The sequence below is a fragment of the Sinocyclocheilus rhinocerous genome, unplaced genomic scaffold, assembly GCF_001515625.1.
Source record: "Sinocyclocheilus rhinocerous isolate Xijiao unplaced genomic scaffold, SAMN03320098_v1.1 scaffold1870, whole genome shotgun sequence".
Lineage (NCBI taxonomy): Eukaryota > Metazoa > Chordata > Actinopteri > Cypriniformes > Cyprinidae > Sinocyclocheilus > Sinocyclocheilus rhinocerous.
In genome coordinates, this window is record NW_015664009.1 from 780,921 (window position 1) to 800,314 (window position 19,394).

General features: G+C 37.4%; 1 protein-coding gene across 1 annotated transcript in view; it reads right to left on the reverse strand.

Annotated features, from left to right (window-relative positions):
• LOC107729116 (CD166 antigen homolog A-like) overlaps positions 1-19,394 on the reverse strand; it is a 35,013-nt gene that overhangs the window by 5,339 nt on the left and 10,280 nt on the right. Inside the window, exons 2-13 of the mRNA XM_016539493.1 lie at positions 12,509-12,615; positions 11,647-11,851; positions 11,467-11,531; positions 11,167-11,254; positions 10,650-10,820; positions 9,973-10,097; positions 9,731-9,860; positions 9,526-9,638; positions 9,269-9,395; positions 8,982-9,100; positions 4,365-4,494; positions 4,283-4,292 (exon numbers count right to left, since the gene is read on the reverse strand). Of these exons, the coding sequence (XP_016394979.1) occupies positions 4,285-4,292; positions 4,365-4,494; positions 8,982-9,100; positions 9,269-9,395; positions 9,526-9,638; positions 9,731-9,860; positions 9,973-10,097; positions 10,650-10,820; positions 11,167-11,254; positions 11,467-11,531; positions 11,647-11,851; positions 12,509-12,615 (1,388 nt within the window). The 3' untranslated portion in view covers positions 4,283-4,284. The remainder of the gene's footprint in view (positions 1-4,282; positions 4,293-4,364; positions 4,495-8,981; positions 9,101-9,268; positions 9,396-9,525; positions 9,639-9,730; positions 9,861-9,972; positions 10,098-10,649; positions 10,821-11,166; positions 11,255-11,466; positions 11,532-11,646; positions 11,852-12,508; positions 12,616-19,394) is intronic.

Below are 19,394 nucleotides of genomic sequence, written 5' to 3' on the forward strand. Positions count from 1 at the left end.
CTGTGCAGCCAAAGACAGAACAGTTAGCATGTTTTGCTCAAACTTTCGCCATGGCATTATCACTGGTATACCGTTGTCGCTTGCGAAAACACAATGAAGGCGCCATGGGTATAAACTTACAGATTATTATAATGAGATCCCTTTGCCACGTCACCAAGGGAGCGAAATTGAACCACACATCTCTGAAGACGCAGAGAAAGATCCGTAACAACACAGATCTCTTCCCAGTGCGTCTGACCTGGCATGGTCGACGCTTCGTCCTGCAATTCTGCCCAGTACGCGGTCAGCATAGAGTGCCAGAGAGAGCAACTGCTTTATAAAGCAGTTCTGTCATGCTTGACTGGAAACGGTCCGCTTTGGATGGCAACGTCGGATTTGCAGCTGCCGTGTGCTTTGGGTGCAAGTGTGCGGCAACTAATGGCTCCATGGGGGATATTCGGAGAAGTCCTACCATCTACATTCCCTCCACATCAAGAGCGGATCCTCCCTGCACGGGCATCTTGCTGGTGAACGGTTTGTCCTTCCAGGTCGCCGCAATCTCCTCCAGGAGCTCTGGAAACACAGGAAGGTGCTGCCGTGCTACCCGTTTTGCTCTCAGGAGCCTCTTACCCTTATAGCGAGACTTTGCAGTCTCTGCTTCCACGGTCAGCCACGGAATGTTTAGTTTCTCAGAAGCGCGTTTGCACACATCTTGCAGATCAACAGTGAGAAGCACAGATGGTGCCCCGTCCGCATCTTCCGTGGATCCCGCCGCGGCGAGGGGTTGTGCAGGGGGGAGGAAAGAGGAGTCCTCGAAATCTTCCTCTTCTTCAGAGAGAAGAAAGTCCGATTGTCCCTCTTCCTCGAAATCAAGCGCGTCCTCTTCCTTGTCCGTGCTGAGCACACTGGGCAGAGGGACGCAAATGTCAAGCTGTTCACCCCAGGATAAAGCTGCCGTGGTGGGCAGCTCTACAGGGATGGGTACCTGCAGAGTGACAGCTGGAACGGGGCTAGGTGACATGAGGGGATCATGGCCTGACAGGCTAGCTTGGCATACTAGCCTGCGACGAAGGCTCTTCATAGTGAAGTGCGTGCAGTGTTCACAGGAACCGGGGTTCTCGATCACCAATTGGGCATGTTTCAGCCCAAGACATGCAGAGCAGACCTGGTGTGTGTCCTTGCATGAAATTTTGTTCCCCCATGAACAAAGTCGCACGCCATCTCCCTCACTAGCCGGGACAGTCTGCATTGCTGCAGCCATCGTAATATCGAACAATCCTTGCAATCAGCTGGAATGCAAATTGAAGGAGTCAGGCTTTTTGAATGTCTTTGTGACGTTGTGTCGCTCCCTTTATACGGAGGGGTGGGGAGGCCACGTCCAGACACAACGTCACATCTGCCAGCCAATTGGGGCTGGCATAATGTAATAGGGCTTCTGAGGAATACGCGGAAGGGGCGTATCCCATAGTGAGACACCGAAATATATGCTTGAAAGAGAACGTTAACCTTTTCTGTCAGTTTTCACAAAATGGCGCGCGTTCCAAACCTGCAGAGCGGACCGGCCCAGCAGACCCGAGACACAGACTACTAGCCCACTACATATTCCTGACATTTGATTCTTTGTCCCAGTGTCGTTTTCAGTCCGACGCGGTTGGCGAAGCCTTTCCAAAACGGTCACTGTTACAAGCGCGTGACCGCATTATTCCGGCGGGAAGTGAAAATGAAAACATTTGAAAGATTAAAAAGCAACTGACAAAATGGCGACAGCCTGGTCTGTTGCTATGGCAACTGTCAATCAAGCAGCCGAGTTCCCGGATGTTCAAATGACGATTCGGAGGGGGAAACAGTAAAGGTTGCTGCACGCCTTGTGTCAATCAAGTAAAACTTATAGAAACAATCATTTTGCAAACCGCTGAACTACTTTAAACAACACTGGGCTGGTTTTTATTTAGCAAATTATTGACAGCTCATGCAAGTTTGTTGACAATCAACTGTATTATGCAAAATGCTATGCTTACACAATAATAGTGTATAAATGTTTATTTTAGGTAAAACATGCTGCATGTGCTAAGTAAAAATGTGTAACAAATGATACAATGTTTAGGATAGGTAATGTTTTAAAACATCAGAGGACATTGCAAGTTTATGATATGTTGTGTTTTGTCAGTCTTATCTGGCTGTATGATGTTGTAAGTTTTTTTAAACTTTATGTAGGCCTACAATCTGACTTAGCAGTGTTTCTCAGGTCATGTGATTTCTTGTGTGCTTATTTACCACTTGTCAGGCCTATCATTTTTTACAGCCATTTGATTGTCTGGGGAAAAATGCATGTATTGTGATGTAAGGTAATGTTGATTTTGTTTTATTAAACCTGCATAACTCAGTTGCATATATGAATCTTTAGTTAGCCATTACAGCACCATGGACAGCCACAGCTGCACTGAGGAATAAAAACAGTTGGAGGAGACTTAAGTGGTAACCATTGGAATACATTTATACCATTCTTGAATTTATATAAAGAAACAGTATAATTTACAGTGAACTAAATCCCTAGCATCCAGCTGTCCTTGACAACTTGTTTTCTGTGAGCCATCAAATCATGTTTATGACAATGTCAAAGTGCCTTAACTTTTCAGATGAGTTTGGATTATCTCCCATGCTTTTTATAGGATCATTATTATGGGATGTGTCTGTTCCTGAGCGCATGGAACAGTTCTTTTAAAGTTCCCAACAATTTCTACTACTTCTTCAACCAAGTAGCTCTTTCCTTTTTATTGTCTATTTTTTCTTCTATTTTTAAAGAAAAATTATGAATTTTGTAACACCGCACAATAAAAAGTAGCATGGTGTTTAATAATATATTTATCACAATTATTAATACTTTCACTACTTGTAATGTTTTCAAAGACATCTACATTTTTTGGATGAATACGGTCATGAATGGTTAGACATTAAAAACCTTCACAGAATTTAATATTTTCTATTGGCCAATTTTAAAAGTAATTAAATATCCATCAATGATAATTTTGTTGTCATTTTACTTGTAAAATAAATGTACCATGTCTTAGATCGGGTTTGCTACAGTTAATTTTGTAAAGTTACATGCGTTGATTAATGTTGATGTGATGTGACAACTGAGCAGTCATAACATAATGCCATAAAAACTGCAATTGTGAAATTACAGGACAAACATTGATCATAATCAAAATATACAGTAAAGACATTTATAATGTTACAAAACATTTTTTTCAAAGAAATGCTCTTTTTAACGTTCTATTCATCAAAGAATCCTGAAAAAGGTATCTCACAGTTTCCACAAAAATATGAAGCAGCAAAAACTGTTTTCAACATCAATAATAAGAAGAAATATTTCTTAAGCAACAAATCAGATTAGAATGAATTTTGAAAGATACATGTGACACTGAAGACTGGAGTAATGGCTGTTGAAAATTCAGCTTTACATCACAGGAAAAAATTACATTCTAAAATCCCCCAAACAGCCCCAAATGAAACAGCAATGCACGTAAATACAGGAATCCAGATGCTTACAGCTGTGGTTGGTTTTATAATTAAACACATTTGTCCAGGGTTAGCCAAAAGATTTCAGTCATGTAAAGTGAAAGCATGAGTTCAGAGTCAGAGAACAGACCAGCATCCCGACAAACAGAACAGAAGAAGAGAAGGAAAGGTGACCTCAAATAAAGATACAAGAGTTTTTATGTTGTATTGCTATATTGTCATGTTATATTATCCAAGCTTAGAAGTTAATGCCAACCAAATCATTTAGACAAAACTTAATTATTATTATTTTTTAAGTTTTATTAAATCTTAAAATGTTACATTTTAAGGCCAAAACATAAAAGCTACTGTATTATTATAGTTAGTATAGTAACAATTTACAAAAATGTTTCATTTAACATTAGTTAACATAACAACGATAACTAACAAACTAACAAAAATAAAGCATTTATTAATCATAATGTTAATTTTAACATTTACTAACACATTACTAAAATTAAAAAGTATGTTTTTTTATTTGACATTTTATTATTAACTATCATCAACAAATATCAGTAAATACTGTAACATAAATTAGTCACTGTTGGTTAATTTTAGTTCATGCATTAACTAACAGGACCTCATTGAAAAGTCTTACCATTATTATTTTTGATGCAAAGTAAATGTAAAACAAATAAACATGATCTTTGTGGGATGTGACTTGAATAGACATCTTTTCAGATGCCAACTACATTTGCAATAACAAATATTTTGTTCTTTAACAGTTTTGTCAATGATTTTAAACTCCTAAACAACTTAACAGAAGAATCTTGTGATGCATGAGGGTTCAGAAGTCCGAGAAGAGAGTGGAAAGAAGTTACACTTACGTGCTGACACATTAATGCTCTTAATGTCAGAGCCCAAGACATTGGAGGCTGTGCAGGACACAGTGAGATTGCCCTTTGGATCGATAATGATGCTGTATGTGACTTTGCCATGCTCATAAGCACTCTCAGCCTGCAATTACAGCATGTAACATCCATTAAATGACACCAGACTTAAACATTACCGCTGTATTCATGGCTATTATGATGTGGCATATTTAAAACACTGATTTACCAAGTACAAGCTTTTTTGTAAAGGATTATAACCACCACTAGAGAGCGATATTGCTCTGTGCACAAGGAAAATCTCTTTTAGGGAAGCATGTGCTTAGACAAGACAGCAGACTGCACACAGGCAATGAGGTAATGCACTTTTGACAGCTGATGATTTGCACTGACAGCTCAATTTGTACCAATAAAAACCACATGATACAGGAAGTATGTAAAAGCCTCATCATTTTTAATAGCTTCCTCTGTCCACACCCACTCAGGCACACTAGTGGTCTGGTGTGTTTGAATAGTGACCTCATCCTAGTGCTTAAAGATATGGGTAATATAGCGGTTTTGTTTAACAACCTACATGTATGTTGTCACTGTGAGAACATCTTTATCAGCTCAAATGTGCTGCTGGCTCATTCGACATAAAAGAGTTTTACTCTTTCAGGTTCTTTCACTATTGAAAGCAGCAATAAACCCTGGAAGGTGAATTCAAAAAGAGCTCAGATGCTCAGAAAAGTCATAACAAAAGCTTTATGGAAGGCTCAGTATCAGGTTTTAATAAAAAATAAATAAAAATACTTAAAAAGCCAAAGAAAGTCCTTTTGTAGTTATAGGTAAAAGAGCAGAGAGGACTGTTACACAATACATTTGGGTAATACACAAAAATACTTAATTTTGCCTTGTCCCCCGGTGATATGCACTGAATAACATGAACACCTGGCAAATGGCCTGTTTTTTTTTTTCAGGCAATTTAAGACAACATCAATAATAAGAAGAAATATTTCTTAAGCAACAAATCAGATTAGAATGAATTTTGAAAGATACATGTGACACTGAAGACTGGAGTAATGGCTGTTGAAAATTCAGCTTTACATCACAGGAAAAAATTACATTCTAAAATATCTTAAAATAGAAAAGAGTTATTTTAAACAAACAATATTTCATAATATTCCTATTTTTACTGCATTTTTTGATTAAATAAATACAGACTTGGTGAGCACAAGCAACTTTTCAGAAACAGTGTAAAACTGCAGTATAAAAAAAAAACTATTTTCTAAAAATGTACACTTTATTGGAACTAAGAATACAAAACAATGGTCAGTATGTACAATACTTGCATGGCCACATTCAACCTCTTTGGTTTTGACAGTGGATTAAATGCAGGTAAAATGCACTGAAGTGTGAAAATGCAGAAACCACTATGAAAACTGAAAGCTTGAATTTAAAATCTGGAAGTAAATACCATTAATTGTACTGTCCATTCAACAGCAACAGAGGTATATATTCAGGAAAATTGACTAAAACTAGCTAATGTCAAAACACTGGCATTTAGCTAAACCTCAACAATATAAATAAAACAAAAACAATAAAAAGAAGTTTACCATATTTACAAGTAATGCTTAAACCAGATCACGTACAATTCTGCAGTGAAACAATGAAATATCAAAGAACACACAGAAACAGGTGATAATCTGAGAAAATAATGAATGTCAATATACATTACCGAGAGCTGATTTTTCATTTTTCTGAAAAAAAAGGCAACATAGGAACACAAGTGTGACAGTAAGAAACTAATTTAACATGGTTTTAAGTCTTTGAAATCTGTATGGTAATCCAAGCAAAGGGCATAGTTTTCATTAAACAAGCACTGGTCCCTGCAATATCTTACTTCAGAAATGTCAAATTATGTAATTTGTCCTCTTTAGACATTTTAATTAACTTCAAATTGTAGGTCACAGTACAATAACTATAAGGTCTAAATAGTGGTAAATAATGGTCTTCTAAATCCCAATAAGTACAATATTGGCATAGAATTTTGCTCACTGACTGACTTGAAAAACTAGCCAAGTGCTCCGTAGAAACGTGAATATCATGCTCCACATCATGCCACAGATTAGGTACTGTGTAATTCCAAAGGAAAAGTCCCGTACAGATACTAAAGAACTCAGTTTTTCTACCATATCAAACTGCAAATAAAATTTGTATTAACGAAATAGCTGGAACACAAAAATCAAACAAAACACAATAGGGCTTTTTCCAGACAGATCAAATATGAAACCCAGCAATATAAATGAACACTTTACAGACACAGGTTTCTGAACAGGCTTGTTCAGAATGCAAAAGATTCACATACTTTACAACATACATTATTAATTAAATCCCTAGCATAGGGGAGGCACAGACACATTACAAACGATAGTGGAGATGTAACTGACACAGCTACTCGGGTCCTCCATTACAGGTTCTGATTATTTTTCACAGATTTCAACAATTTTTTACTCCTCCTCGTGGAAAAATGGATTACATTCAAATGAATCCTAAGGAAAGACAAGATACATAACAAAACAGTTTAGTTGATTGATAAATATGTATAATAGAATGTATATGACCTGAATGTCGATAAAAATGTATATATATATATATATACTACTACTAAACATAATATTCACATTAATTCAGTTGGTTTCAGAAATCTTTTCTTGTCTCACCCTGAATGGCTCCTTTGACATTACACGTCAGCTTTTTGGCTTTGACTCTCCTCTAGTTTTTTGCTCTCTTCCGCTGAACCATCTTCCTTTTCTCCAGTTTTCCAGGATCCTTGCCTACATCCAGATTAAGTGTTACACAATATTCCACTTTGAACGAATCTAAATTACATAAATTCAGTGATGAATGGTAATGTCTTTACTGCTTAATGAGAAGTGGATATTATGTCAGTACCTGGACTTCTTCATATAAAGCCAGTAGGCCAGTCCTATCGCGAGAACTGCCAGCATCAGACCAACAACTATGCCAACAGCCAGTGTCGTCTGGTCACCGTACTCATCTTTCTGATCTGCACACAGAGATAAAACATTCAGAATAGGACATGGACAACTGGTGGTGGTGGTGGTGGGGGGGCATGGATGAGTTTATTTAAGTACTCATCCATGTCAACTGGATGAGTACTTAAACCATTTAATAACTAAAACGCAAACAAGACACTGATGGCCAATTACAATATTTGTCAGGATGCTGGGCATCTCAGCACCTTTGTTTTAGTTTTCTTAAATACAGACGTATTCTTCTATCCTGTGCACACAAAGCATTTATTAAATTGATGAGTAAAGGCACTGTCCTCTCTTCCTGTGTAATGCAAAGCCATACACAGATCAGACCTGATTGTATAACAGTTCAGTCAGTGTCTTACCTTGTTTGTCCATTGTCACGTCCTCAACAACTGTAATCAGATATAAAGTCATATTAAGTTCCATTTGTTTTGAATTCTCATGGAATGAAAAGCCCATTGCATACAGAACTGGAGAAATTGTATATATAAATGTGTAGATATATTCTAATAACAAAACGGATGAGAGGACTGTTACACAATACATTTGGGTAATACACAAAAATACTTAATTTTGCCTTGTCCCCCGGTGATATGCACTGAATAACATGAACACCTGGCAAATGGCCTGTTTTTTTTTTTCAGGCAATTTAAGAAATATTACAAGCTGTTTTTTTTTTTTTTTGTCCAAACAAAACATCCTTTCTTGGGAATATCATTTTTCATTGGTAAGAATTTCATAGGTTTTTCCTGTCCCCAATTTCACTTTATATCCTATTAGTCTTTTGTTAAAATCCTTTTAACTAATACAAGACAGCTCCCTAGTGACATAATCATCAACATCCTCGTCCTGCTCCAGAAAGTCATTATTGGGTATTAGCACTGGCATGGATTTGATGAATTCTGTGATATGCATTTTGTGGTGTATTAGGCGATTTGTCTAATTCTAAAACATTTCATTCTGTTTGATGACAGAAATCTGACAATAAAAATATATAAATCTCAATTTCAAAAATTGGTTAAAATGTAATCATTTGAAAACCAACTAAAAGAAACACCACTGTTCAAAAGTATGTGGTCAGTATGTTTTGTGTGTGTTTATTTAATTCAGCAAGGATGCATTGCATTGATCAACCGTGACAATAATGACATTTTTAATATTATAAAAGATTTCCATTTCAAATTGGTGCTGTTCTGTGAATCCTGAAAAAAAGTATCTGTTTCCACAAAAATATGAAGCAGCACAACTCTTTTCAGCATTGATGATAAATGTTTCTTGAGCAGTAAATCATCATATTAGAATTATTTCTGAAGGATCATGTGACACTGAAGACTGGAGTAATGACTGCTGAAAATTCAGCTTTGCATCACAGGAATAGATTAAATTTTTAAAATATATTAAAACAGAAAACAGTTATTATAAATTGTAATAATACTTCACAATATTACGGTTTTCACTGTATTTTTCATCAAATACATGCAGCCTTGGTGAGCATAAGAGAAATTAAAAAAGCACTAAAAATAACTTTTTAAAGGTAGAGTACTTCATAATGTGGCAGATAGTTCAAACTTACACTTGTGCCATTGACACTCCACTGTACTGTGGGTTTTGGAGAGCCTTCAGCCACACATTTCAGGACCTTGGTCATGCCCTCACCACGCTCCTTGATCAGGTTCTTAATGACTGGAGGACCTGCGAAAACACTCATGCCATCAGCTATCAAAAATGTTTGTCCAAAACCTTTTCCTAAAGCATTTCTCTGATTTATAATGGTCTGGTCTTTTTGAACTGTGGTCAACTGTTAAAGCAGTTAAAAATTAAGCTTTATTAAATTATATACGAAATGCACTGCAAACTTACCTTCAACTACTAATTCAAATGTTCGCGTTTCCTTGAGGCCAGCCATGGAAACAACACACTCGTACATGCCAGAGTCGGAGTATGTCAACTTGTCAAACTTGGGAAGGCTATTCAGCTTGGCATTGCCCTAAAAGAGAGTTTCAGCATTTCAATAACTAGAAATGAACAAAAGTATTCATTTTTAATAGGGACGAGCAATCATGAATGCCATGGTTTTCAAATGCCATATATTTTATAAAGAGACATTTATTTTCTACCTTCTTCCAAGAAGTTTGTGCCGCTCCTGAAGCTTTAACATCTACAGTCACCTCTAAGCTCTCACCGAGTTTCTTAACAATTTTACCAGTGGTGCTAAGGACCACATCAAGATCTTTGAGGAAAGAGAAAGAGAGATGTTAGTCGTGTAAGTTATGTCCAAAAAAAAAAGTCAAACATCAGACCGCGTCTGGAGTATTTCCTTACATTCAACTGTGATGGGTACAGAAGCCGCAATATCCTCGTTGTCCACTAGTGAACATTTGTAATCTCCAGTGTTCTCCCGGGTGACATTGGTCAAGGTGTATATGTTGGAGTCCACAGTCTTTTTCTCTCCCTATAGATAAAAAAAGGCCAATTTAGCAGTGGTTTAAGTAGAAAAGCAGCCTTCATTTTTCTGACCGAAGGCGAAGGAACGGAGAGCAAAGTGAGTTACAGAGCAGACTTACGTCGATGTAGAAGCTGTAGCTAGAGGGTGGAGGGTTTCCGTCTGCTGTGCATTTGAGGGTCACATTGTCCCCTTCCTTAAAAGGACCCTGGGACACAACTTGGAGATTGACCTTCTCAGTAGCATCTGTGGAGAGAGGGTATGTGTAAAGCAGGGAGGGCAGCACAGAGAAGCCCTGCCAGAGCCCATGCAGATAAGGGCACTTCAGAAAAGCTCCTTATGAGCCAGAAGAGGCCCTTCAGCTCAAGAGTTGAGGCTTTGAGAGTGCTTTCGTGGTGAGAACTGCTTTTGAGAGTTAGCAGTGGGGCTAGTACCTTCTCTATAACAGCCAGAGGCAAGACAAAACCCCATTCAACATCTAAATGCCCTGCTCCAGAAAGGCCAAATTACATATCTTATTTGGACGAAATTCAACGAGCCATTTGATTCTGATAAGGCCTCTTTTCTCATGGCTACTTCAGATGGGAAGAGAGTTATTCTGAATAATCCTGTGAATTATGCTCAACATTAGACCATTAACCACTTCAGTTTTGAATACATTTGCTCTGAGTGACTTTGTTTGGAACTGAATTATGGAGGAAATTGGAAGTGTTAGGATTAAAAACTTGCTAAAATGGCCCAAACAGGAATAATGTTATCTAATGTATTTCTATAAAGCAGTATAGGAAAGAAACTTACAGTTCACAGTGAAGACAAGAGGCGAGGAATCCATGTTAGCAGACCAGATGTGTTGAACCTGACAGGTGAACTTGGTATCAATGTCTCCCTTCACTGCTGTATACTCAAGGGTTGAAGTTGTCGTGGATAGTCTTGTCTCATCAACATCCACATTTGTGTTGATTTTAACGGCTGTAATCAACAGAAAAAGAAAACAATAAAGGGAAATAAAATATAGCATCAAAGAAGAAAGATCTCTTTGATCATTTGGAACTAACTCTCACGCTGTTCCAAACCCATATGACTTTTTCTAATTTGAACACAGATGGAGAACATCTGAACCACTTCTATGATATTAATATGGTGCTTTTTCATCTTTCAAACTTTCATTAAAGTTTTTTGCAATTGCATGGAAAAGAGCATAGAAAACGGTCTTGTCCTCCTTTTCTTTTGTCATACAGATTTGGAACGAACTGAGGGCGAGTAAATGATGGCAGATAATTGGATGAACTATAATTTCCACCACATTTCACTCTACCTGCTCCATCAGTCATAAGTGGAGTTTTATTCTTGAACCATGTGATGTTGGCAGCTGGACTGGCACCTTCAGTACGACACTGCGCTAACTGATAAGATAAAAATCAAAACGGTTGCGAAAAAGAAAATGGATTATTAATGCAAATGTTATGAGAGGAATTCCAAAGCACTGCATTTCATCATATTTTGTTGAGTTTTTAATGCATATTCATGCTGTATTCACTGCAAATAACATTTCATTCTGTTCTCCTGTTTGTGTGTATATGATAAATAAACCATAAATAAATTTCACACAACCTACCATAGTCGGTTTGCCGATTGCCATTGCAGTCGTTAGGTTTGTAATCTGAAGTCGCGATGGAACCTCTAAAAAAAAAAAAAAAACCCAGAGGAAACTTTGTTGAAGAAAGTAGTTCATAAACGCATCAAACTATGAAAATGTTCTAGGTTTTTGGTCAGTGCTATTGTGTACAACACTTACTGTAAATGGTCAGTTGAACAGGGTACTCTAAAATGTCTTCTTTCCACACCACCATGCAGGTGAAGGTTCTCTGATCGGCCATGGTCACTTGTGTGATGATGAGGCTGAAATCTTTTTTAATGCTGACTCTGTTCTTGTAATTGACATCAGTTGAAATAGTGGCATTCTGATCCAGTTGTTTCACCAGTATGTTGCCATCTTTGTCCTGTTGTGCAAAAAAAGCATGTTTAACAAAGACAATTACACCATTCATACGATGACATTTCCATTTAAGTGAAAGTGAAAGTGACGTGATATGTGGCCAAGTATGGTGATCCATACTTGGAATTAGTGCTCTGCATTTTAACCCATCCTAAGTGCACACACACAGCAGTGAACACACACACACTGTGAACGCACACCCGGAGCAGTGGGCAGCTGCGGCGCCCGGGGAGCAGTTGGGGGTTCGGTGCCTTGCTCAAGGGCACCTCAGACGTGGTATTGAAGGTGGGAGAGAGCGCTGTACATTCACTCCCCCCACCGACAATCCCTGCCGGTACGAGACTCGAACCTTTGGGTTACGAGTCCGACTCTCTAACCATTAGGCCATGACTTCCCCACGAAAGTGAGTCGGACTCGTAACCCAAGTGTAAACACTGTGGCTCTGTTGCGCTCTCAAAATGTTTCAGCCAATTTTTGGGGGTTCTAGCCATTTAGCTAGGAATTAAAGCTGTTTATCTGAACAATAGCAGAGGGAGAAGTGGCAGTAGTTTTGGGGAAACCTGTTTGGAAATAGTTGCGATTTTTTCAAATTCTGGTAAGATTTCACACTGTTGGTTTAAAATGGCCAAAAATAAATAAAAAGAGTGAACCTCAAACTTACATATTTCCATTTAACTAATGTGACATCTGATTCCTTGAATTGCCCTTTGTTGCATGGGATTTCAATGGGGTCTCCATACTTGCTGGTGAGAGTTTCCAAACCACTCACTAAAATGCACAATAAAAAACAATCACTGTAAATATAATGTGTTTGTGAAAACATCCTGTAAAGGTAACATGCGATACATAGCAGACAAAACCGAAAGTAAACATTTTTGAATACATGCGTGTACACATTCACATTCTCATCATATTGTTTAGGGCTGTGCGATATTGAAGAAAAATGCGATATGCGATACGATAATGTTTAAAGTGCCACATGCTCAGATGAAACAGTTTTACTCAGCTGTTGCTGAGTCAGTTGTGTGAACTTCTATAACTATCTTGTGTCAAATATATATATATATATATATATATATGGTTATTTGTATGCATGTATGTATCAAGAGCTCCTGTAAAACCACAACAAATTCCTTGTGTTTGCGCACGCTTAAGTGGTGAATAAAGCTCATTCCGATTCTGATTCTAATATAACTAGCATACATGTTTCACTTTTTGTGAGAAGAAAGCACCCCTACAACAACTTCTGAAAGTGAACGGTAGTGTTTTACTCTAGCATTACATAAAAATGTCATTTTAACATTAGTGTAATCATTTTAACATGAGTTTAGGAACTGAATAAGTCAAGTCAAGTCAAGTCACCTTTGTTATAGGTTTGTTTTTTGCAATTACATTTTTGATTGAAACTTAAGAGGGTGTTTGCAGTAGCTTTTTATTCTGACCCTCAATATTTTAATATTATTTGAATTATCACTTTTGCCTGGCTGACTTGATATTCAAATTCCAAGCACTCATGTTTGTTAAAGGACAAGAGTCTGTACTTTACTGATAAACAGTCACTAAGTACTAAAAGAAATTTAGTATTTGTGATACAGTTTAATGATACGGACAGGTAATGAAACAAACTCGAGTTCATACATTTTTTATCTAGATTTTTTAATAGGTGCTTTTAGGGAGAAAAAAGCTACCATTTTCTGTGCCAGTCTCATTTTTGATGCTACAGCTGCGAAATGAAACTGCATTTGATGGACAAATTATTTGTATGCTTTTTCAATCATGACTCATTACACGTGAATTTGACATGAGCTTCACCTGAAACTAAATATTCAAATTTCAAAAAAGGCTCTCAATCCAATTTCTAGACAAACACCAAATCCAGTTAAACTGGTTGTTGTGTCACAGCTGCACTTTTGAGAAAGGGACGTCAACAGTTGGGATGGATAACCATCAATAGAAAGCCTGATAATTGTAGTATGAGATAAGATTGAGACACAAAACTGAATCCTTTCGACAAAATTCCACCGAAACGTATCAAGAAACTTAATGCTTGACTGAACTAACTTATTTCAGATTTTAAAACATAGAAATCTCTGGCTGTTGTGACATGTTTAATGGGAAAAAAATTATATACTATAAGCTGCGAAAGAATTAGCTAGCATTGCTACCAATGACGATTATAGAGCTATTTCTAGCATTTTGTATAAGTAAACAATAATTCTCCAAATAGTGACATAGTATATAATTTTACTATTCATTAGATATTATAGTATTTAATTGTATTTTGAATTAGCTGTTATATTGTTTTTATTTTTATTTTTAGTAATGTTATGTGCTTGTCAATTTTTATTAGGTTCTCTTATATTACTACTTAGCTTTAAATTTTATTTCAGTTTTAGTTTAGTAATTTCATTACTTATTTTATATCAGCTTTATTTCAATTAACGAAAATTATTTTTAATCATTTTAGTTGTCAATAACATCACTGCCAAGAACACAAATTTAATTTTTAAACCCAAAATTAATCTGTAGCTACTTGTGTTTATTTATAATCTTCCATCTCAGGTCCAGAAAAACAGAACGCATACTAAAAAACACTTCTCAGTGTACAGGTTCATTAAGGGTCAGATGAGCCCACTGGGAGAGAACAGAATGTGCTCAAAGCCAAAGCTCACTGCAGTCAGTGGAGCATGGTCCTGTTAATTGCCCTTTACCTGTAAGGACTCATAAAATTAAATTTAGTTCCTGGCCATGTTTACAAAAAGGAGGACATGCATATGCTAAAAATTGATATACTGCTAATCCTCTTTGCATCACCTGGATGGTCATTTTGGAAGTTAACATATATGCTACTAATATGGATCATTATTACAAGTATTCTTTGGAATACTTCCTTCATGGCCACTAAAATGTCACCATTGTATCTGGTAACTATGTATCACTCTTTTCTCCTCACAAAATAAATTTCAACTCAAAACAACATTTTGTGTCCATTTTTATGTCCGTTTATTTGGCGAGTAGCCATATATTAAGTGAGAACATCAAAAATAAACCCCTTCAGAATGAAACAAGAGCTTATTGAGCCATAATTTTGTCACCAACTGGCTGTATATTATCCCTTAAATGTAACAGAATATTTCTGGACCCAACTGGATGATCTACCCCATAAGATTTCTGTCTAACAGCTGTCTGTTTTTCGCATGATTTATAACATGCTGTCTTGCTGGTGACACTGGAGCATTAGTAGTAGTAGTAGCAGCAAGAAAGCAAACAGACGCCAGCTGACATACTAAAAGAGAAAAGGATCGAGTGTCAGCGTGCCCTCAGAGCTTCCAAACCAGCACCAGGTGAAGTAAACGAATGACACTGCCCTCCCAAACCCCTCATGCCCCTGCTCTTTGTTTCATGAACAGGTGCTGCTGAAGAAGCTTCTTCATGCACCGGTTGTTAAAACTCTCTACTGGAAACACTCTTGATGGAAAACATCCCACAGCCAGCGGCATGGTACCAGACCATTTGTTGAAAGCATATGGACTACAGGGCTTTCAAGTGTTTTTACACTCTGAGTGCAACGCTCTTAAGTAAAACAGTGCTGACGGTCTTGTTGAGCTGAGAACACACTGAAAATTGAAAATTTAAAATCTAAATTTAAACCTGTAAAAGTTTTCGGATTTTGTCCAAAATCTAACAAAAAAAATTTAAAATGTAAATCTGAATTATGTAGACGAAATACTTTCAAGGCACTCACGTGGTAAGATAAAAAGCCTTGTTGTAATGATTTAAGCACAGTTCATTAAAGGCTTTTTATCTTACTACGTGAGTGCCTTGGAAGCATTTCATCTACATAATTTGATTTTTACCTCCATCACATCCAATAAGCACCAGTGGCTATATAAAGACACCCGTGTAGCACTCTCTGCTTTTGGTTCTTGTAAGAATGTAAATCTGAACATTTTCAGGAGATTTTTAGGGGAAAAAATAAAAAACAAATTTATTAAATTAAAAAAAGAATAATAAATATAGCTGCAAGCAGCAATTACGGGCCAAGCACTACAGAAGCAAGCATCAGACCAACTGTAGAAATGAATAATTGAAGCAATTTTAGGATAATTTTAGTCAAAATGGCTGAAAAATCATAAATACAAGTTACAACCACTAGTAATATGATTTATTGGCTTATCACATTTGACCAATAGGTGGCGCTGTTATCAAATCGATGTGGTGTGTTCTGTGTGAGTTGACAATGGCACACACAAAGTTTGGTGTCAATATGCCAAAGCATTGCAGAGATACAGCCTCAAGTGTCATTTTGGCATCATGCCTCAAATTCGTTGTTGTGGTATGCGAAAACGGTTTTGTCTATCAACACAATTTATAACTTTTTGTCAGCATGGTCTGAAGATGATACGATTCGATTTTGGTGAAAATTGGACCAACAGTCTAGAAGTTCGAAAAAGTAGGTTTTTAAAGAAAATATAAATGGCGGACAGGAAGTTTGGCTGACTCAGGCAACATTGGCATCACTGTTCTCAGCATGACCCAAGGAGTCTATTAATACCAGTCTTACTACAATAGGCAAAATTCACAGAAAGCTATTAGCATTTATTTGAAAATTATAACTTTTGACCACAAGGTGGCACTGTCAAAACATTTTGAGTACTTTCAGGTCATGGTCTTCATGGTACATACAAAGTTTCGTAATGGTACACCAATGCATTCGGAAAATATAGCATTTTATATCATAACTCTCTATTGTAGTCAATGGCAATTTCATGTTTTGTTCAATTATAGCGCCACCAAGAGGCACAATCCCACCAAATTTGTATGTGTCCTTAGAGTGTGCTCATACATGTGTCAAATTTGGTGAAATTATCTCATTTTGTTTTGGAGTTATAGACATTTTTATATATGAGAAGAGAAAAAATGACTGATGGCCAACTTTGTTTGCATTTTTTTGCCACTTACTATCAAAATTTTGGCAGTTGGGCATTATTGTTTATCCGGCACACTATGTTTTCGAATTTCCTACGGTGGTTTCATGTCGATCTGAGTAACGGTTTCTAAGATACTGGCAAATGTTTTTTTAAGCGCTAAAATGCAACGTTGCACAAACCATAAGGCAAAACCTGGCATGTTTGGTATTGCTGGACTAGGCAAGGATTCAGGAGTCTAAAAAGGTGACTCCCGTGAAAAGTCGACCACACCCAAAGTTATAAGCATGTGAATATTTGATTTTACCACTAGGTGGGGCTGGCTCGAAACTTCTCAGGCTCCTTCAGGGCATCGTACTGTTGACCCATACCAAGTTTCGTAACCATACGCGAATGCGTTCATAAAATACAGTATTTTAGTACAAATTTCAAAATGGCTGATGGCCAAAATGGCTGATATGGGACAATTGGATATCAATTAACTCGACATGTTGCCCTGAATCTACTGAGACCAATTTTATGATTTTTGGGCAAACCGGCCAGGAGTTATAAGCAAAAACAGACATTTTTTCTATCTCCGGACCACTAGGTGGCGCTGTGCCGAAACACAGCATGTAACCTCAGGTCATGCTTGTGATAACACACACCAAGTTTGGTCTGAATACACCAAACCGTTGCGGAGATATAGCCTCACATCCATTTTTACTTGCTCTTCGTCGAATTCGTTCGCACTTTATTCGAGAACGGTTTGACTAATCCACTTGAATTCCATAACTTTTTGCCAGCATGGTCTTAAGTAATCTGAGCCAATTTTGGTGAAAATCAGACAAACCATCTAGGACGAGTTCGAAAAAGTAGGTTTTTCGAACTATATAGCGAAAAAACTAGACCTCACAATTTTTTAATTTTTGTGTCCTTTTGACTCGCAATGAGCCAAGGATTCTGAGGAAAAAAAATATTTTTTCTTCTAGACCTTACGGTTCAAATGTTATTAGCATTAACATGAGTGAAATTTTGACAAGTGGTGGCGCTAGAGAGTTTGAGTTAGAGACACCAAATTTGCTGTGGTTAATGATGAGACTGTCCTCTATCAGTGTGCCAAATTTCACAACTTTCCCGCAAGCGATTCTATGGGCTGCCATAAACTCAAGAGCGGAAGAAAAGGAAGAAGAAGAATCCTAATGGATGCAATAGGTGCCTACGCTCCTTCGGTGCTTGGCCCCTAATTATAATAATATAACCATGAAAAATTCATAATATAATTGAGGAAAAATATAATTAAATTGTAAAAAATTTAATCATGGCTTCAGACTTATGGATCTTACCTTATATCTTATGGTTTACCTGACAATTATAAAGAAATATTCAAATTTCGACTGAAAATTGTCGTCATTTTTCAACAACAACTCACTTTGTTAGCAGACAAACCGAATGCCACAGAAGGCTCAAAGGAATATAAAGGGTGAATAGGTTCAAAACTGCTCTCACAGGCAGAGAGGATGTTTGCAAACCATTAACCTGAGGATGAGTCGGTTAAGTGATTGTGTGACCGATAAGGGCAGCCCGCCACAATGGTGAATATCCCGGAAACACAGACATGCAGGATAGGGGTGGGCGATATGAGCTAAAATTCATATCACGATATTTTTCATTGTCCAGGCGATATCGATATTATATTGCGATATAAGAAAAAAAGAGGCAAAATATTTTAACCTTATATAACTAGAAAAAGTGAGGGATTGGACATAGACCTGAAAAGTCTTTTTTAAAGTGCAAACGTGCAACATGACGTAGACCTGCATGCAGGGGCGTAATTTCCACTGGGGACAGGGGGGACATGTCCCCCCCCCCCCCACTTTTCAAAATCCCGTTTGTGCCCCCCCCACTTTCAAATTCATTTGTTATGATTTTTTTAACCGCACGCCGTCATCGCCACGAAGGAGCAGGACCGAGCAGGGCACAGACGTGTTCGCGTCCAGGAACATCGCGTGCGCACTCTAAAAATAGCTCACTGAAAGTTCTAATGAGCAGGTATCGCGGTTGTGGCACAGTCAGCGATGAAACGCCAGAAGCAGCAACAGATGACTTTAATGTCATCATGTTTTAACATATAGACTACTGTGTTCCTGTGATGAAAGCAGAATTTTCAGCATAATTTCTCCACTCTTCAGTGCCACATGATCCTTCAGAAATCATTCTAATATGCTGCTTTGTTGCTCAGTAACCATTTCTGATTATTATCAATGTTGTAAACATTTGTGCTGCTTCATATTTTTGAGGAAACTATTTTTTCACGATTCTCTTATGAATATTTGAAATGGTCCTTTGTGTCAGAGCACTGGAGTTCGTCAAAAATAGAACGGGGCATCAGTTTACTGTCATGGATTGATTTGTCATGTCGCGTCGCGCCGCATCCACAGCAGAGAACATCACTGGGTTCGATTAGCTTTTGTCACATCGCGCCGCTCGCGTCTGGTGTAGACACGTTGTTTTAGTATTTGTGAATCTTAAGTATATTCATAATCTGCTTTTCGTTTACCTGGCACTGGAAGTCCTTTCACAAACTTGTAACTTTTATGCTTAGAGCAGAACCATACATCCTTCGTTCATATTTCTACA